A 14,867-nucleotide genomic window follows, 5' to 3' on the forward strand; every position below is an offset into this window, starting at 1 on the left:
TTCGGAGTTATTTCTATTTTGAAATCGTACTTGATTCATATTCTAAACAACGGAGAAATTAAAAGATTAATGCTTATTTTGTTCATGGAGAAACTAAAATTCCATTCTTTTTTACTAAAAGGGTTACCTTTTACATAAATCAAAAGTATTAAAATAAGATTAACACAATGTCCTGTTACAGAATTTAAAATATTAAGGTTCTGGGTTTGGGAGTAAAATTAGAAAATGATTTTTAAAATAAATATAGGTGCAGGTATAAAAAAATATTTTTAACATCTTTATTAAAATTGTTTTGAAAATTTTAAAGAAAGAAAAACACAAGATCTAGATTTTTAACGAGTTCAAATCCTTCTAACAACAACTTTTTGACTTAATGGTATCTTAAGCCCTCTACTCTTACAAAAAAACAATGTGGTCCCTACATTTTTAAATAATTTATTTTGTAGTATTTTTTATATTTAATGTATAGAATATCTTAAGTGTAAATTTAAATAATTTCTTATTTTAAAAAAAATAAATAAGCCATCAAACTTTCTAAAAGATCAATTAGGCCCTCGAACTTAGTTAAAAAAATCAATTAAGTCCATCGACCACATTATCATCCATCATGTACTGTGACAACAACATTATAGATTGTCATGTAAGTATCGTAATGGTCAACGTTTGATTATGTTGGTCAAAGGGTTAGATTAATTTTTTTTCTTAGTTTAAGTATCACATTGAGTGCAAAAAAATTCAAGGGCTACATTAGTTTTCCCCAAAAAGTTTGAGGGCCTCAAATACCATTAAACATATTTTTATTTATTTTAATGACACTTGTGTGTGTTCTTGCTTGAAACAATATTTTTGTATATTTTTAAATTTTAATTGATGTCCAATATGCTCAATATTATATTCTTATTATAAACTAAAATAATTTTTTGTTTATGATTTTTTTTAATTTTTTAATTATTTTATATTTGCATAATTCACATGTTAAATTTATATAATAAAATTTTTAATGGTTATATTTTAATTTAATTATGAATTTAAATTTTCATTTATATTAACCAAATTTCTTTAAATTGAAAATGAAAAATATTTTCTTAAATTAAAAATATAAACATAAACAAAAAGTATTTTCTAAAATCAAACATATCCTAATGTTTTACGATTTAATTATTCTTTGTGAATAATTTAATTAGAGTTGAAATATAACACCCCGAATTGCGGGCTAGAAGTTTCGGGTTTATTCATTCGGACTTTAGAGTGATTTCATTATAGTTATGAAGCTTAGAACCCAAATGGAGTTAACTTGGGCCATAGATGAACCCAACCAGCCTTAAAATGAGTGTCCTTGAATTGGAACAAATAAAGAGGGACTAGGTAGGTGATTAACCTATTATTTCAAAACAAAGTTGAATAACATTTATGTGGGATGATCTCACGTCTGTTATGATATCCCTTTTTCTTCCTATTGCTTTGTCTTCTTCCTCTCCTCTTGCATCATCTTTTCTCTCAAAGAAATCATCAAAGGCTAAAGCTTTAAGAATCCTATACACCCCTTGTGAATTCTAAGTTAAGATTCACAATCTAAAACTCCTAAACTTTTATTCAAACCCACATTTTGCAAGTTTTGGTCAAGTTTCATAAAAATGAGTTTTAGTGGGGGTTTAGGAAATCATAAATTTTTATTCGTTTTATGAGATTTAGGTTGTAAATAAGCTAACAACTCATTAAACTTGTTTTGATTAGTGCAAGAACAAGGGAAGAGCTCAAAAGGTAAAGGCAAGGAAAAGTTAGTCCTAGGATGATTTGAGAACGTTTTTCAGTCACCTAGCTTCAAGGTAACATGATTCTAATTTGTCGTACCACATGTAGATCATTGTATGTGCATTTTGGTATGTTTTGCTCATGTAAGATGTTAGAGTAATTTTATGGAAAATTCCGTTTTTGATGTTTGTAAGCTTAAATGATTATAACTTTTAACCTCTAAACCTTAAATAAGACTTTAATAAGCTTTGTTAGTCTTAGAAGAGCGTATGGGTGAGGTTTAGAGTTATTTTCTTGCGCAGAATAGGGTATTATGGTCCGCCAGTATTGGTACTAGAATAACAGTACTGATATTGTTCTTCGTGAAAGGCTAAAGCCCAGCATTTTATAAGGGCAGTATCGATACCCTTCATGGAGTATCGATACTCGGAGTCTGATATCGATACTCAAAGGGCCAGTATCAATACTAAAGTATTTTTGAAAACATCAAAGCCAAATTTAGTATCGATGCTCATGGGGGTATCGATACCCAAGGTAGAGTACCAATACTCCTTAAAGGGGTATCGATACCCTAACACTTTTCAAAACATCGAATCTGATTTTGGTATTGATACTCACATGAGTATCGATACTGTTGGCCCAATATCGATACCCACTGTGATTTTTAGGCAATTTTCATAAATTGGTTTGGTTGTTCGGGCTGAGGTGTTGTAAGTTCGTATAAGCTATAAGTATCCAATACAAGTGAAAACAAACAAGTTAACTCATTTCTCACCTAGAAACCAAGTAAAATAGGGTGACATAAGAGTGGTCTTGTATGATGCTCGGGAAATGGCTAAGACACCTGAGTTACTCTAGCATTATGACGATCGTCCTTTGTTTGTGAATATCTAGATATTTGTTTGTTGGTACGCATCCAATGCACATAAATTCCAGGTCGTATTGATACTAATTCTGATGCACGTAAATTTCAGAATCGTACCCTATGCTCGATTACGTACGGGATGTGAGTTTCTGATGCACATAAATTTTGAACCTCGGATCTCTCGAGGATTCGATGTAGACTAAGGGCTATAAGTTCCGACGCACATAAATTTTGGTTCTTACCCCGAAGCTATCCAGGTTTATATAGGCTAGTGCATTATCCGAGATGCACGTAAATTCTTCCGACCACTCCACTTGGCCTATCTCATGTTTGATATGTATTTTTGCATGTTTATGACTTTACATTCCGGTATATTCATGTGAATGAAGGCATGTAGTATTGCATAATTATTTTCGTGGCATTGAGCTTGTGAGCTCAACGTATGGAATTTGTTTTCGTATGCAGGTTAGTAGATGATCGTTGAGGGAGCCTATCGCATTCGACCGTTCCTGACCACACGACTAGCAGAGTATGTCTTGAGTATTTGTAGAGGGCATGTATTCTATATGGGCCTTGTGTATTCGTGTCATAACTCTCTTTTGATTTTAAATTCTATGGTTGTATTGTATGTATTTTGGGAGACTCCCGTATTTTGTAAACTTTATTTTGATTCCACATATGATATATGAATGATTTTGATAATTATAAACTGTTTTGAAAATAAATTTTTGAGCTGTCCATTTCGATGGTTCCATGTGGCGTCGTAATCCATGGATCTTCGAGTTGGACTAGATTAAGGTGTTACATGAAAATTGATATATATTAAGGGTTCGTTTGTTTCACAGAAAATAAATTTTTGGAAAATAATTTACGTGAAATGAATTACATACGCTGTAAAACATTTTCTGAAAATCATTTCATAGTGTTTGGATGATGTTATATAAGTAATTTTCCATTAGTTAATAATTTTTATAAAAGCTACTTATTATAAATATCGAATATAATAAATAATATTATTTATTAAAAATATTATTATTTTAAAAATATTATAATTTTTTATTTAATATTTTTATTTTAATATTAGTTTTGATTAATTATGTTAGTATTATTACTAAAATATGATGTCTACAATTTTATGAATAAAAATATTAAGATTATTGTATTTTATTAAAATAGTATATTATATTTTTAAAATTTTTAATAAGTATAAATTGATAATTAATATTTTTATTAAAATGATATTAAAAATAATATTAATATTAAATATATAAAATAATAATATTTTGAGTATTTATGCTTTCAAGTAAAAAAATTTTGAAAATAACTTATGAAAAAGCAATTTGGCATTGTTTTTGAAAAGTGAATTTTAAAAGTGTTGTAGAAATGAACATTTAAAAGTGTTGCTCAAAAGTACAATTTAAAGTTTAACTGTTTGAGATTGATTTTAAAAAGTGAGTTTGAAAAGATAAAATATTTATCATGGACATTATAATGTAAATTAAAAATATCATTTGAATTATATTTATACTTCTATATAAATTTTTATCAATTTAATAAAAAAATATAAATTAAAAATTACAATTATAATAAAAATATATTTTATATAACTCAATAATAATATTTTAATATATAAATCATGAATTTTATTTATTTATAAATAATTAAAATAAATTATTAAAATTAATAAATTATTTCTTAAGGACGTTTGTATTAAATTATTAAAATAAAATATAAATATATAATTGAGTGAAATTCATACATTAGTAATAGTAAAAATATAAATTTGCTTCTGACCGCAAAGTTGGAATGAAAAGACTATAAATTATAATTTATGCTGTTAGTTTGAAACCACCGTTTCTATAGTTTTTTTTTTCAATTTTTTTCAATTTAACATTAATTTTAATGTTAAAACGAACTTTTTAACATTAGCAAAGGGGCCTAAGTGAACATTGTCAGCTTATTACTACGATTCTATGGTATTCTACTTTGGAGTAACATACGATAACCTTGTTTATTACTTTAGATAACATTTTTTAATAGGTTGACTAAAGGTAATGTTTTACCTCTTATAAATATAACTGTTTAAATTCAGAAATTTTAAAAATACTAACATATATTTTAATCACCGAAACTATTTGATGAGTTTAACTTGAAGTAACATTTAAAAAGTAAGAATTAACTCAGTTTTAATGCAAAGTGTTGTGTTTAATATTTTTATGCATGAAATAAAGGAGCATGAATTAAAGGATCAAAATGTTAAGGGAATGAGCATTTATTATTAAATAATTGAGAGTTATTTTCGAACATATATTATATTGTAGTTACATCGTATTAATAAAAAAATATGAAATAAAAGATGATGTTTCAATGGTATGATACTTTAAAATTATTATAATTTAAATAATAATAATAATAAAATTATTCAACTAAGTCTTTAAATAGATAAATATGGGTGGAGTTATTTTCATTAGAACAGTAACATTAAAGGAAAGTATCTATCAGTCACGTATGTATAATTTAATTAATTAGATTTAAATATAAATAATAATAATATTTAAATTTAATTAAATAAAAAATAAAGTTAATTTTTAATTTAAATTAATAGATTCAAATTTTATGAAAATTATATGTATCTGGATGATTAATTGAGTCGAATTAATTACAAAAAATATTTAAAAATATAAAAACTTTTTAAAAAGTAAAATCTTACAATTAAATTTAATTAAAAAAATATTTAATAGTTAAATAAAAATTTATAAACAGTTCATTCCATCTCCAATCAGATTTGTCTTTCACTTGGTCCGAAAATTTTTATTCTCTGACATCAATCCAAAAATTCTGGGAAAATAAATAAATAAACCCGAAAATATATGATTCTCCCTCCTAGTTTAGTCCTCTTCGCCAGAAAAAGGAAAAAAAAAGAAACTCCAGTTGTTTTGTTTGCTTCCTCCCTTGTTTTTTTTTTTGCAAAATCCGCCATTCTTTTACCCCCCCTCCGTTCCCTCAAAATACATAGAGAAAAACAATAATAATAATAATGAATAGCATTTCCTCTATTCATTTTTAAATCTCTTTCTTTCTTCCTTTCTTTTCTCTTTTTGAAAGCGATGGATCTTCTTTCCGAGGATTCCTCCGATTCCACTCTTCGGGTCGACTCAGACAACAACGAGGGCGCCTGCAACGATGAACAGCGAGTTTACTTTGTGCCCTTCAGGTCAGTTTCCTTTCTTACAAAACATTTCTTGAATCTGAAAATAACCCATGAAGGGAAAAAAGGGTTTTCTTTTGTTGAGTTTTGGGTTATTATTAATGGAGTAGTCAATCTCTGGTAACGTGATTTGGAATCTTAATGAACATTTACTTTACATGCATTTATTTGATGGGTTACTTTCTTAGTAACCAAAAAGGTGATGTTTTTTATTCAATTGGATTTTTGTTGGAATTTTATAAGCATTTGCTTGGATTTCTTTCTACAAACTGTTTTAAGTGAGGTATCCAACTTTTGAAATTTTTAGTGTTTTGTATTTTAAGATTTGGTTCAAGGAGTTGATTCATTTTTCACTTTTCTCTTAAAGGTGGTGGAAAGATGCACAGGATTCATCTTCAGGCGAATCTGATTTGAAGAGGGGGATTTTGTATACGGCAAACCCGGGAAGCTCGTATGCCGGTCCCATGAAGTTGATCAACAACATATTCAATTCAGATCTTGCTTTCAATTTAAGGAAGGAGGAGGAGGATTCTTTGCACAATGCTGAAAATGGAGAGGTTGGGGTTTCAGGAAGGGACTATGCATTAGTTCCTGGTGATATGTGGTTGCAAGCTCTTAAATGGTGAGTGTTTTAAGAGTGGGTTTTCTGTGTCATCTAATCAGACACTGTTGCCATCAGTGTTAAATAGTTTGAATAGGTAGTTAAATTATCCGCTGTTCTTTCAATGCCTTTTGATTTTATGCCGTGGCCTAACTGCATTCAAGAGTTTATGCAATGGATGTTAATTGGATTGGTAGGAGTAAAGAGGAAGAGTCAAACTTTTATGAGACAAGTGAATCAATGTGAAGTTTGATTTTGCTCCAGTTGTTTGCATTATTGGAAACTGGAAAGCGATAATTTTAGTATATTATAGTTTTGGATCCAAGCCTACCTTATAAAAGATCCTTAATTTCTCTGTTAAGTATAGTTTCTGCATTAAGTGAACTATTTGATTCCTATTTGAATCATTGGGATGTCTCCGATTCTCCTGAAAATAACAGCAGAATAGGTCTATGAAAAACTAGGCTGACAATTCTCAACATGGGGGATTACCCTACTTTGAGATTCTTGCACCAAACCATGATATATTCTTTACTACAATTCGTGCTTTCTTTAAATTGAATGGCCCTATTTGTGGCCTTTTAAAATGAATTTATCTTACGACATGCTTTCTGAATTTTTTTCTGTTCAATACACACTACATGAATTAGGGAGCCTACTATAATGGGCTGAAATGTTAATGAAAAGTTTATTTCTGCTGAAAACTGTAAATGTGCGCATTCCTGATAGGTTTTAAGATTGCCCTTCATTTTAGCAAAATCAAACTTGTTAATCTTAGTTTATAAGAGTATGACCTCGTTTATTATGAATGGTTTGTTTAATCCAGTTGCAACAAATGCACAGTCAATTTTATTCTTAAAAGTTTTAGTGATCCAAAAAGATTGACCGTTTATAATCATCTTTTATGCATCATTTCCTTTTTTTTGGTTCCTTTGGTTTGGCGATATTTACATAGCTTATTCTTCTGTATCTGCTTTGCTTTCTATACACCTGGTATTTGCCAATGATTGTATGAACTTTAGAATGAAAAGCAGTGTTTGTTTGAGTTACTAAAATATCTTGCCCGGTTTTCTATTCGGGGGTTTGAAGAATCAAATTCTATGTGGCCCTTAGAAACTAAAAAGAGCTTTTTAGTATCTCTCAAATTATACCATTTGCCGTTTCATGTAGGCATAGTGATACTAAGATTGCAGCAAAAGGTGGTAAAAGCTTTTCAGCTGCTGAAGATGACATGGCAGATGTGTATCCGTTGAAGCTAAGACTTTCTATTCCACAAGAAACAAATTCATTGGGAGTAAAAATTAGCAAAAAGGTAAGTTCATTTAACCCATTTTCCCATTTTGGTCTGTGAATATGTGTCACATTAGGCTATCCAAAGATTCTATAATATCTAATTTCTAGGTTTAATGTTTCCACCAATCCATATGTTATCTGTAAAATTTCAATCGAGGTTGACTGCATATCATTAAAGGTCTGATCATTTTTCACTCTGGAGAGGTGCTTAATTTTTTCGTTCCTGTTTGTTATAAAAAACATTATTTAAAAAATAATTAGTTCCATAGAACAAGTTCTTACATTTCTGAATCATTAGCCCTCGCCCCTCGTCCATGTTATCAGATGTCCTTGGTTCTGTGTACCCACTTTATGTTTCACTTTTTACAGGACAATGCAGTGGAACTATTCAGAAGAGCATGCAAAATCTTTAGTATAGATTCTGAGCCGGTAATTTTCCTTATCATTACGGAGGATCTTTTTCCCCTTTTATTTGCTTTTTCAATGAGATTGATATCTATGCTACTCTGTTCCACAGTTTCGCATTTGGGATTTTTCTGGGCAGACAGCTCTATATTTTATGAATGAAAGAGATGGATTTCTCAAAGATTCTCAACGCCGATCAGATCAGGAGGTAAGAGGTATTGTTTTAAATGTTATACTGGTTTGCACCTACTTATTTGTTTGATTCTATCCACTCTCCCTCCAAGATGCGCTCCTTAGTTTTTTTAAAACCAGTTTTTTTAACTATTGTGCTTCTCTGCATGCCTTGTTTAAAGAACTTCATAAATTGGCATAAAATAACAACTCAATCATATAGAATCTTTACTGAATACACTATTTTCGGGTCTCCTGTAGCTATACTTCAGTATGCTATTTTGATGGAATTCACTTTCCGTATGATTGTTACAAATAGAACAAATTCCAAATGTTGATTTCCAATATATGTTTTATGCTCCCAGGTTCAACTGAACCGTTTGGTTTCCATCGTATGGGACATATTCAATAAACAATATTGCAAGAATTCTTCATTGAGATGCTTAAATTACACAAGATTGATAATAATTTTTGAGACATCCTTTGCATTTGAGTTTCCTTTAGGAGAGTTCTGTGTTTCTTTACACTTACGAGGGTATTCTAGCTCTACCATTTGTTCTGCTTCCGTTTTCTCAGTGACTGATTTTTTTATGATGCAATTTTAACCTTTTGTCATGCATTAACTATTTCTACTATATATGGTTATTTTTTTCTTTGATTTCTTTATTATGCTAGAATTTCTAGAAATCATGTTGCATCAAATTTGAGCCCATCAAGAGAAATTCTGTGGCAGTAAATCATCTTATGTAACCTCAAAAGGAAATTTTATATACATGAGGTACTTTTACTTCAACTCAAAATTTAAGACAATAGAATGAATCTTAAGAAAATGCCAGCTGTGATTAGGAAGAACTGTGCAGAGTGCGAACCAATTTTGAAGCAAGGGGGCAAATTGTTTTTCCTCTTCTTGTTAATATTCTGCTCTCTTACTTCTGTCTTCTTGATCTTAATTGGAATATCATAAAAATTACTTTCTTACACATCATTTTTTTAGTTTTAATGTATGCCAATAATGTTTGGTTACTTTTGTTTCTGTAGATTCTCCTGGAGTTGCAAGTCTATGGGTTGTCAGATTCCATGAAATGTAGAGAAGGGAGAAAAGACAAAATGTTAGGACAACATCCTTCAAATTGCTCTTCTGGTGCTCCAGTTTTGTTAAGTGGCAATTCAAACTCCAATTTTGTTGGTACTGGCACTTCAATAATCTGTGGAAAATCCGGAGAAGCTGGTTCTTTGGGACTGACTGGATTACAAAATCTTGGAAACACTTGTTTCATGAACAGTGCCATTCAGTGCTTGGCTCATACACCAAAGGTGGTTGACTATTTTCTTGGAGATTATACTAGAGAAATAAATCCTGACAATCCACTGGGAATGAATGTAAGTTATATTTACTTCAATTCTTTTCCTTTTATGTTTGATTATATTTTTTCATAGGTTTCAGAATAGTATGATGTTTGAAGTTTGAACTAAAGCATGGAAAATTTTCAGGGTGAGATTGCTTCAGCCTTTGGGGATCTATTGAGGAAATTATGGGCCCCTGGAGCAATTCCGGTGCCACCAAGAACATTTAAGTCAAAACTGGCTCGATTTGCTCCTCAGTTCAGTGGCTTCAATCAGCATGATTCTCAAGTCGGTGAACATTTTCTTGATCGCAATAGTTGAGTTTTGTTTTTCCTTTTGTGGGTCATTGTAATATTATCAAATTCCATGGTTTTCTTTTTTAATTTGATGTGCCTTTTATCTTAGGAACTTCTTGCATTTTTGTTGGATGGACTTCATGAGGATCTCAATCGTGTTAAAAGTAAGCCTTATGTTGAAGTGAAGGATAGTGAGGGTCGAAAAGATGAGGAAGTAGCTGATGAATATTGGCAAAATCACCTTGCTCGCAATGATTCTATCATTGTTGATGTGTGCCAGGTAAATTTTTTTCCCCATGATATGACTTTGTTCCAAGTACACATTGAAAGTTTAATTTGATTTGTATGGTTCTTACAGCAATCAGTTTCATTTTCTCTTGGTCTCTATGTAATTTTCGTTTTGTTGAACACTTGAACTCCTAAAGATATTGGTTATGAGGAAAAGAATTGACATGTAATAGTAGTAGTTAGCTTTAGAACCGAAAAAAGAAAATAATGGATAGCATCAAATTCCTTTTGTTTTCAAGCAAGAGTGACATGGCGGTAGGGATAGTTTAGCACCCATTTTTGGAAGATTCGATATTCATTTTTGTTCTAATGTGTTCTTCTAGAATGATTGTAACATGACTTGTAGATTGAATGAATTATTCAATTATTGATTTATAGCATAGTTGATTTTGTTTAGTTAATCAAATGCATCAGGCAAGTTGGATCTAGTTTGTATTTTATCATAGAAGTACGTGGTGTTTGCATGTATTTGTTGACAAGTTTTTTATTCCACTTTATTCATTGCAGGGTCAGTTTAAATCAACTTTAATTTGTCCAGAATGCAGAAAGGTCTCTGTAACATTTGATCCATTCATGTACCTTTCACTACCTCTACCATCAACAACATTGCGTACAATGACTGTAACTGTCATCAGCACCGATGGAACCTTTCCACCATCTCCATTTACAGTTACTGTACCGAAGAGTGGGAAATTTGAAGATCTTATCCAGGCTCTAAGTGTTGCATGTTCTTTAAGGGCTGATGAGACCCTCCTCGTGGCAGAGGTTTATTGCATTCTATGCAGCATCTGCATCTGTTGGATTAATTACTATGTTGTTTTAATGCTTATAAATATTCAATAAATATGTAAGCATTAACTTATATTGCAGATATACAACCACCGAATTATTCGTTTTCTTGAAGAGCTTGCCGATTCTTTGTCATTGATTAGAGATGATGACACATTGGTTGCTTATCAGTTAAATAAAGACATCGAGAAAACTCCTTTAGTTGTGTTTACACATCAACAGATGGAAGAGTAAGTTGTTTAGTTCCTAGCTTGACTGTTTCAGTTCTCGGCATCCCATTCCCACCCTCTTCATGATTTATATTTGATTTTCATATGTTTGCATCTCCTGTTTTACTTCTTATTGAAAGAATATTTTTTGAGGTCATGTAAATTGAAAATAAGAAATTTGGAGTATACATAACTACCAATTTTTTCTAGTCCTAGTCTATTTTTTGTATTTATGAGTGGTTGTTAAGGAAATATGTCAGTCAAGTATCCTATAGTTGCATCTTTGGATGGCCACTTGGAATTATTGCATCTCCTTGCGGTTGTATCAAGTTTAATGGATTTATAAAGTTTATTTACTGATGGTTGGTTGTGGATTTGATAAAAATGATTCATTTCATCTAGACCTTGTTTGCTTCATATGGACATGCATTTCAAGATTACTTTATGGGTCCTATGGGTAAGGCAGTTCAAGTCATACACAATCCAAACTTGAATTTAATAGCAGAAAGTGACGTATGCGTGTGTGTATAGTGCAAGTGATGATGTGTATGTGATATAAAGTATTTTGTAAGTTGTAGTTTACCTATCAACATTACTTAGGAAAGAAAGATGGTAGATTTACTTGATCGTTAAAGGCCGTCACATGGTGTTTTACCTTCTAAAGATATAAAATGCTCATGAACTTTACCGTTTTTCCTGTTTCTTGTTTGTTTTCTTCTTGACTCGAAAAAATTATCTTTGTTGTCCACTCACCTACATCTGCATGACAAATACTCTGGGTTTGTCTTGCAAATATCAGTTACTTTTGATAGCTGTATCTATAACCTAAGGTTTTTATCATTTCATATTTTCAGGCAGTGCATCCTTGGGAAACTGACTTCAAATTGGAAGACATTAGGAATTCCTCTTGTAGCAAGGCTTTATAATGTTGTTACTGGATCTGACATCCATTGTCTATATCTGAAACTACTAAATTCATTTCAGACACAGACTGAAGAAGTCGTAGATGGCCGTGATATCTCTGAGAGCACGGCAGTTGAGGACGTTTCTCCAAAAGAGCACGATGAATCATCTCGAGTTTCAAATGGATTTGAAAAGCCCCCTGATGCAAATGGCCCTTTAGAGGCTGAGTTACGATTTTACTTAACAGACGGAAAGGGAATAGTCAAGGAATCTGAGATACTTTTGGGTGAAGCGATACCAGCTGATGGAATGTCCAGGAGATTACATGTACTCGCATCCTGGCCAGAAAAATATGTTAAAAAGTACGATGCACAGCTTATTAGCACTTTACCGCAGATCTTTAAGTCCTGCTTTTTCACTAAGAAACCTCAAGAATCTGTTTCTCTTTATAAATGTCTTCAAGCATTCCTGATGGAGGAGCCGCTTGGACCTGAAGACATGTGGTTAGTGTTTACATTTTTCTCTCTTACAACTTTACTTGAGAAATGTTTTGAATCTTAAAAAAAGAAAAAGAAATTGTGTTTGTTATTTCGGAGGATTAACTTTTATCAGCAAATTGAATTTTATTTTGCAGATTACTTTGATACTTGCATTGTTTCCTTTGCTTTGCTTTCCCTTGTGATAGAAAACGTTGTCCGCAGATTTTTCTTATTTGAAAATGCCATGCCCTTTATGAACTAATAGCTCATCCTTACTATTCCGTTTATTAAGAAGTCCCTTGATTTGGCTCTAATTTGCTGCATTTCTTTGCAAATTAAAAGAAGAAAAAAAGTTTGTCGGGTAGTTTATCATGCGTGAGAGATAATTATAATTATAATTATAATTTTTCGTGTATATTTGCTTCTAGATTCATCACTAATCCCTCCAAACATCCTCAATTAAGTTGTTTATAAGGGTACTTGGAACAGTAGCCTATTACACACCACACGCCCGTATATATGGATGTATGTTCACAACCCCCCGACAAACACGCGCGTAATTTTCTGTCACCGAACTTCTCTTCCACGTCCTTTTGCTTGTTATTGTCTATCTAATGCCCGATTTTGTTTAATATTATTTTAGGTACTGTCCAGGCTGCAAAGAGCACCGTCAAGCGAGTAAAAAGTTGGATCTTTGGAGACTGCCTGAGATTCTGGTTATTCATTTAAAAAGATTCTCGTATAATCGATTCTTGAAAAACAAGCTGGATACATTTGTTGACTTCCCCATTGACAATCTTGATTTGTCCAATTATATCGGCTCTAGTAATGACGAGTTATCGAACCGTTACATGCTTTATGCGGTTAGTAACCACTATGGAAGCATGGGAGGTGGTCATTATACTGCATTTGTCCATGTAAGTGATGACCTAACCATGATTTAGTTTTTGTTTCCATAGAAAAACTAACAACACAGAGGTTTTTATTGACCTTCTAAATTAAAAATAATAATAATATTTTATCACAATTGCATGGTGGCACAGCTAGAAGAACTCTAAATTTTGTTTTTCTTATGTAGCATGGGGGTGGACAATGGTACGAGTTCGATGATAGCCATGTTTATCCCATTGGCCCAGAGAAGATCAAGACATCCGCTGCTTATCTTCTCTTCTACAGAAGAGTCGTAGACTGAAAACATCCGGACCATTGTTTACCGATGTAACCTTTTAAAGTGAGAATTCTTCATCGGTGGATATATCAATATATCAAAAGAGTAAGCATTCTACTTTCATCTTTGGCCTAAGTTGATAGTTTTTAGTATTACAAAGGAAGGGGGAATTATAAGTTGATGCCATTGATGACTGTACCATAGTAGCAAGCAAGAAATGAGAGGTGAGAGTGTTTGAAGAAGGGGAAGGGGAATTTTTGTTTCTTTTATACCTATAATCATTTGTGAAATGAAGAGTTTATCCTTATTATTTTTATTTTTTAACCCATGAAAGTGTAGCTTTTGTTAATTGTTATTAATGTAAAATGATTGATTGATAGCTTGAAGAAGCCTTGAATTTGATGTCATATGAATCTTTTTTTTTTAATATTATTCTCTGTGATTACAATATAGTATGTTTATAATTTTTCGTAGTTTATTAACAATGCACATATCATGCGGACACAATTGTTCAAACCTGAGTCCTCTAAAGAGAATCTTAAATTTGTTCGATGTTTACGTAAACTGGTCGGGTTAAACTCGAGTTTTAGATGTAAAGGTGGACCATTTCCATAGTTGTGTAAGATGTGACTAAACTTCCTTGATGGTTGTAGTACCCATGGCACTAGATGAGTCCAGGACCACTATCCCTTGTGAAGCCAGGTCAGGTCCCTGTCCCTATCCTCGTGGTTCTCATTTTCTCACCCACTTTAGCCCAATTGCCATTTCCAGTGACGTTTAAGTCCCTTTCTATCTTTGATCTTTCCATTCTCATCACATGGATTCAATGAATAACATCAGCCTCTATCATCAGAAAAATCGATATGATATGAATATTGTTTTTGTTTTACCTTAAAGTCGATATAACCTTGTCATTAAAGAGTTGAACCAAATTTAGACCTGAGGGGCATCATTTAACAGCCACATTTAAATTTTATTTTTTAATATTAATACGATTGGTATTATTATTGTTGTCGTAATATTTTAAAAATAATAGATAACTTGAATATTGCATAAAAATATATTAAAATTCCATTAATTTAATATAAAACTTTGA

General features: G+C 31.5%; 1 protein-coding gene across 1 annotated transcript; it reads left to right on the plus strand.

Annotated features, from left to right (window-relative positions):
* Positions 1 to 5,620: 5,620 nt before the first annotated feature.
* Positions 5,621 to 14,150, plus strand: LOC120124511 (ubiquitin carboxyl-terminal hydrolase 8-like). Its single transcript, XM_039143175.1, has 13 exons — positions 5,621 to 5,831; positions 6,193 to 6,447; positions 7,597 to 7,738; positions 8,089 to 8,148; positions 8,237 to 8,332; positions 9,334 to 9,675; positions 9,787 to 9,927; positions 10,045 to 10,215; positions 10,731 to 10,988; positions 11,094 to 11,242; positions 12,076 to 12,627; positions 13,247 to 13,520; positions 13,682 to 14,150. Exons 1-13 carry the CDS (start codon positions 5,725 to 5,727, stop codon positions 13,793 to 13,795), a joined length of 2,661 nt encoding a protein of 886 aa, XP_038999106.1. The 5' UTR covers positions 5,621 to 5,724; the 3' UTR covers positions 13,796 to 14,150.
* Positions 14,151 to 14,867: the final 717 nt, after the last annotated feature.

The sequence above is a fragment of the Hibiscus syriacus genome, unplaced genomic scaffold (genome assembly GCF_006381635.1).
Source record: "Hibiscus syriacus cultivar Baekdansim isolate YM2019G1 unplaced genomic scaffold, ASM638163v2 tig00110418_pilon, whole genome shotgun sequence".
In the NCBI taxonomy this organism is placed as follows: Eukaryota; Viridiplantae; Streptophyta; class Magnoliopsida; order Malvales; family Malvaceae; genus Hibiscus; species Hibiscus syriacus.

Bases quoted from the DNA above. Each gene is read 5' to 3' on its own strand.
- LOC120124511 (XM_039143175.1), top strand. From the start codon at position 5,725: ATGGATCTTCTTTCCGAGGATTCCTCCGATTCCACTCTTCGGGTCGAC. The intron at 10,989-11,093 runs GTTTATTGCATT...CTTATATTGCAG, and splicing joins AGACCCTCCTCGTGGCAGAG to ATATACAACCACCGAATTAT. The intron at 11,243-12,075 runs GTAAGTTGTTTA...TCATATTTTCAG, and splicing joins ACACATCAACAGATGGAAGA to GCAGTGCATCCTTGGGAAAC.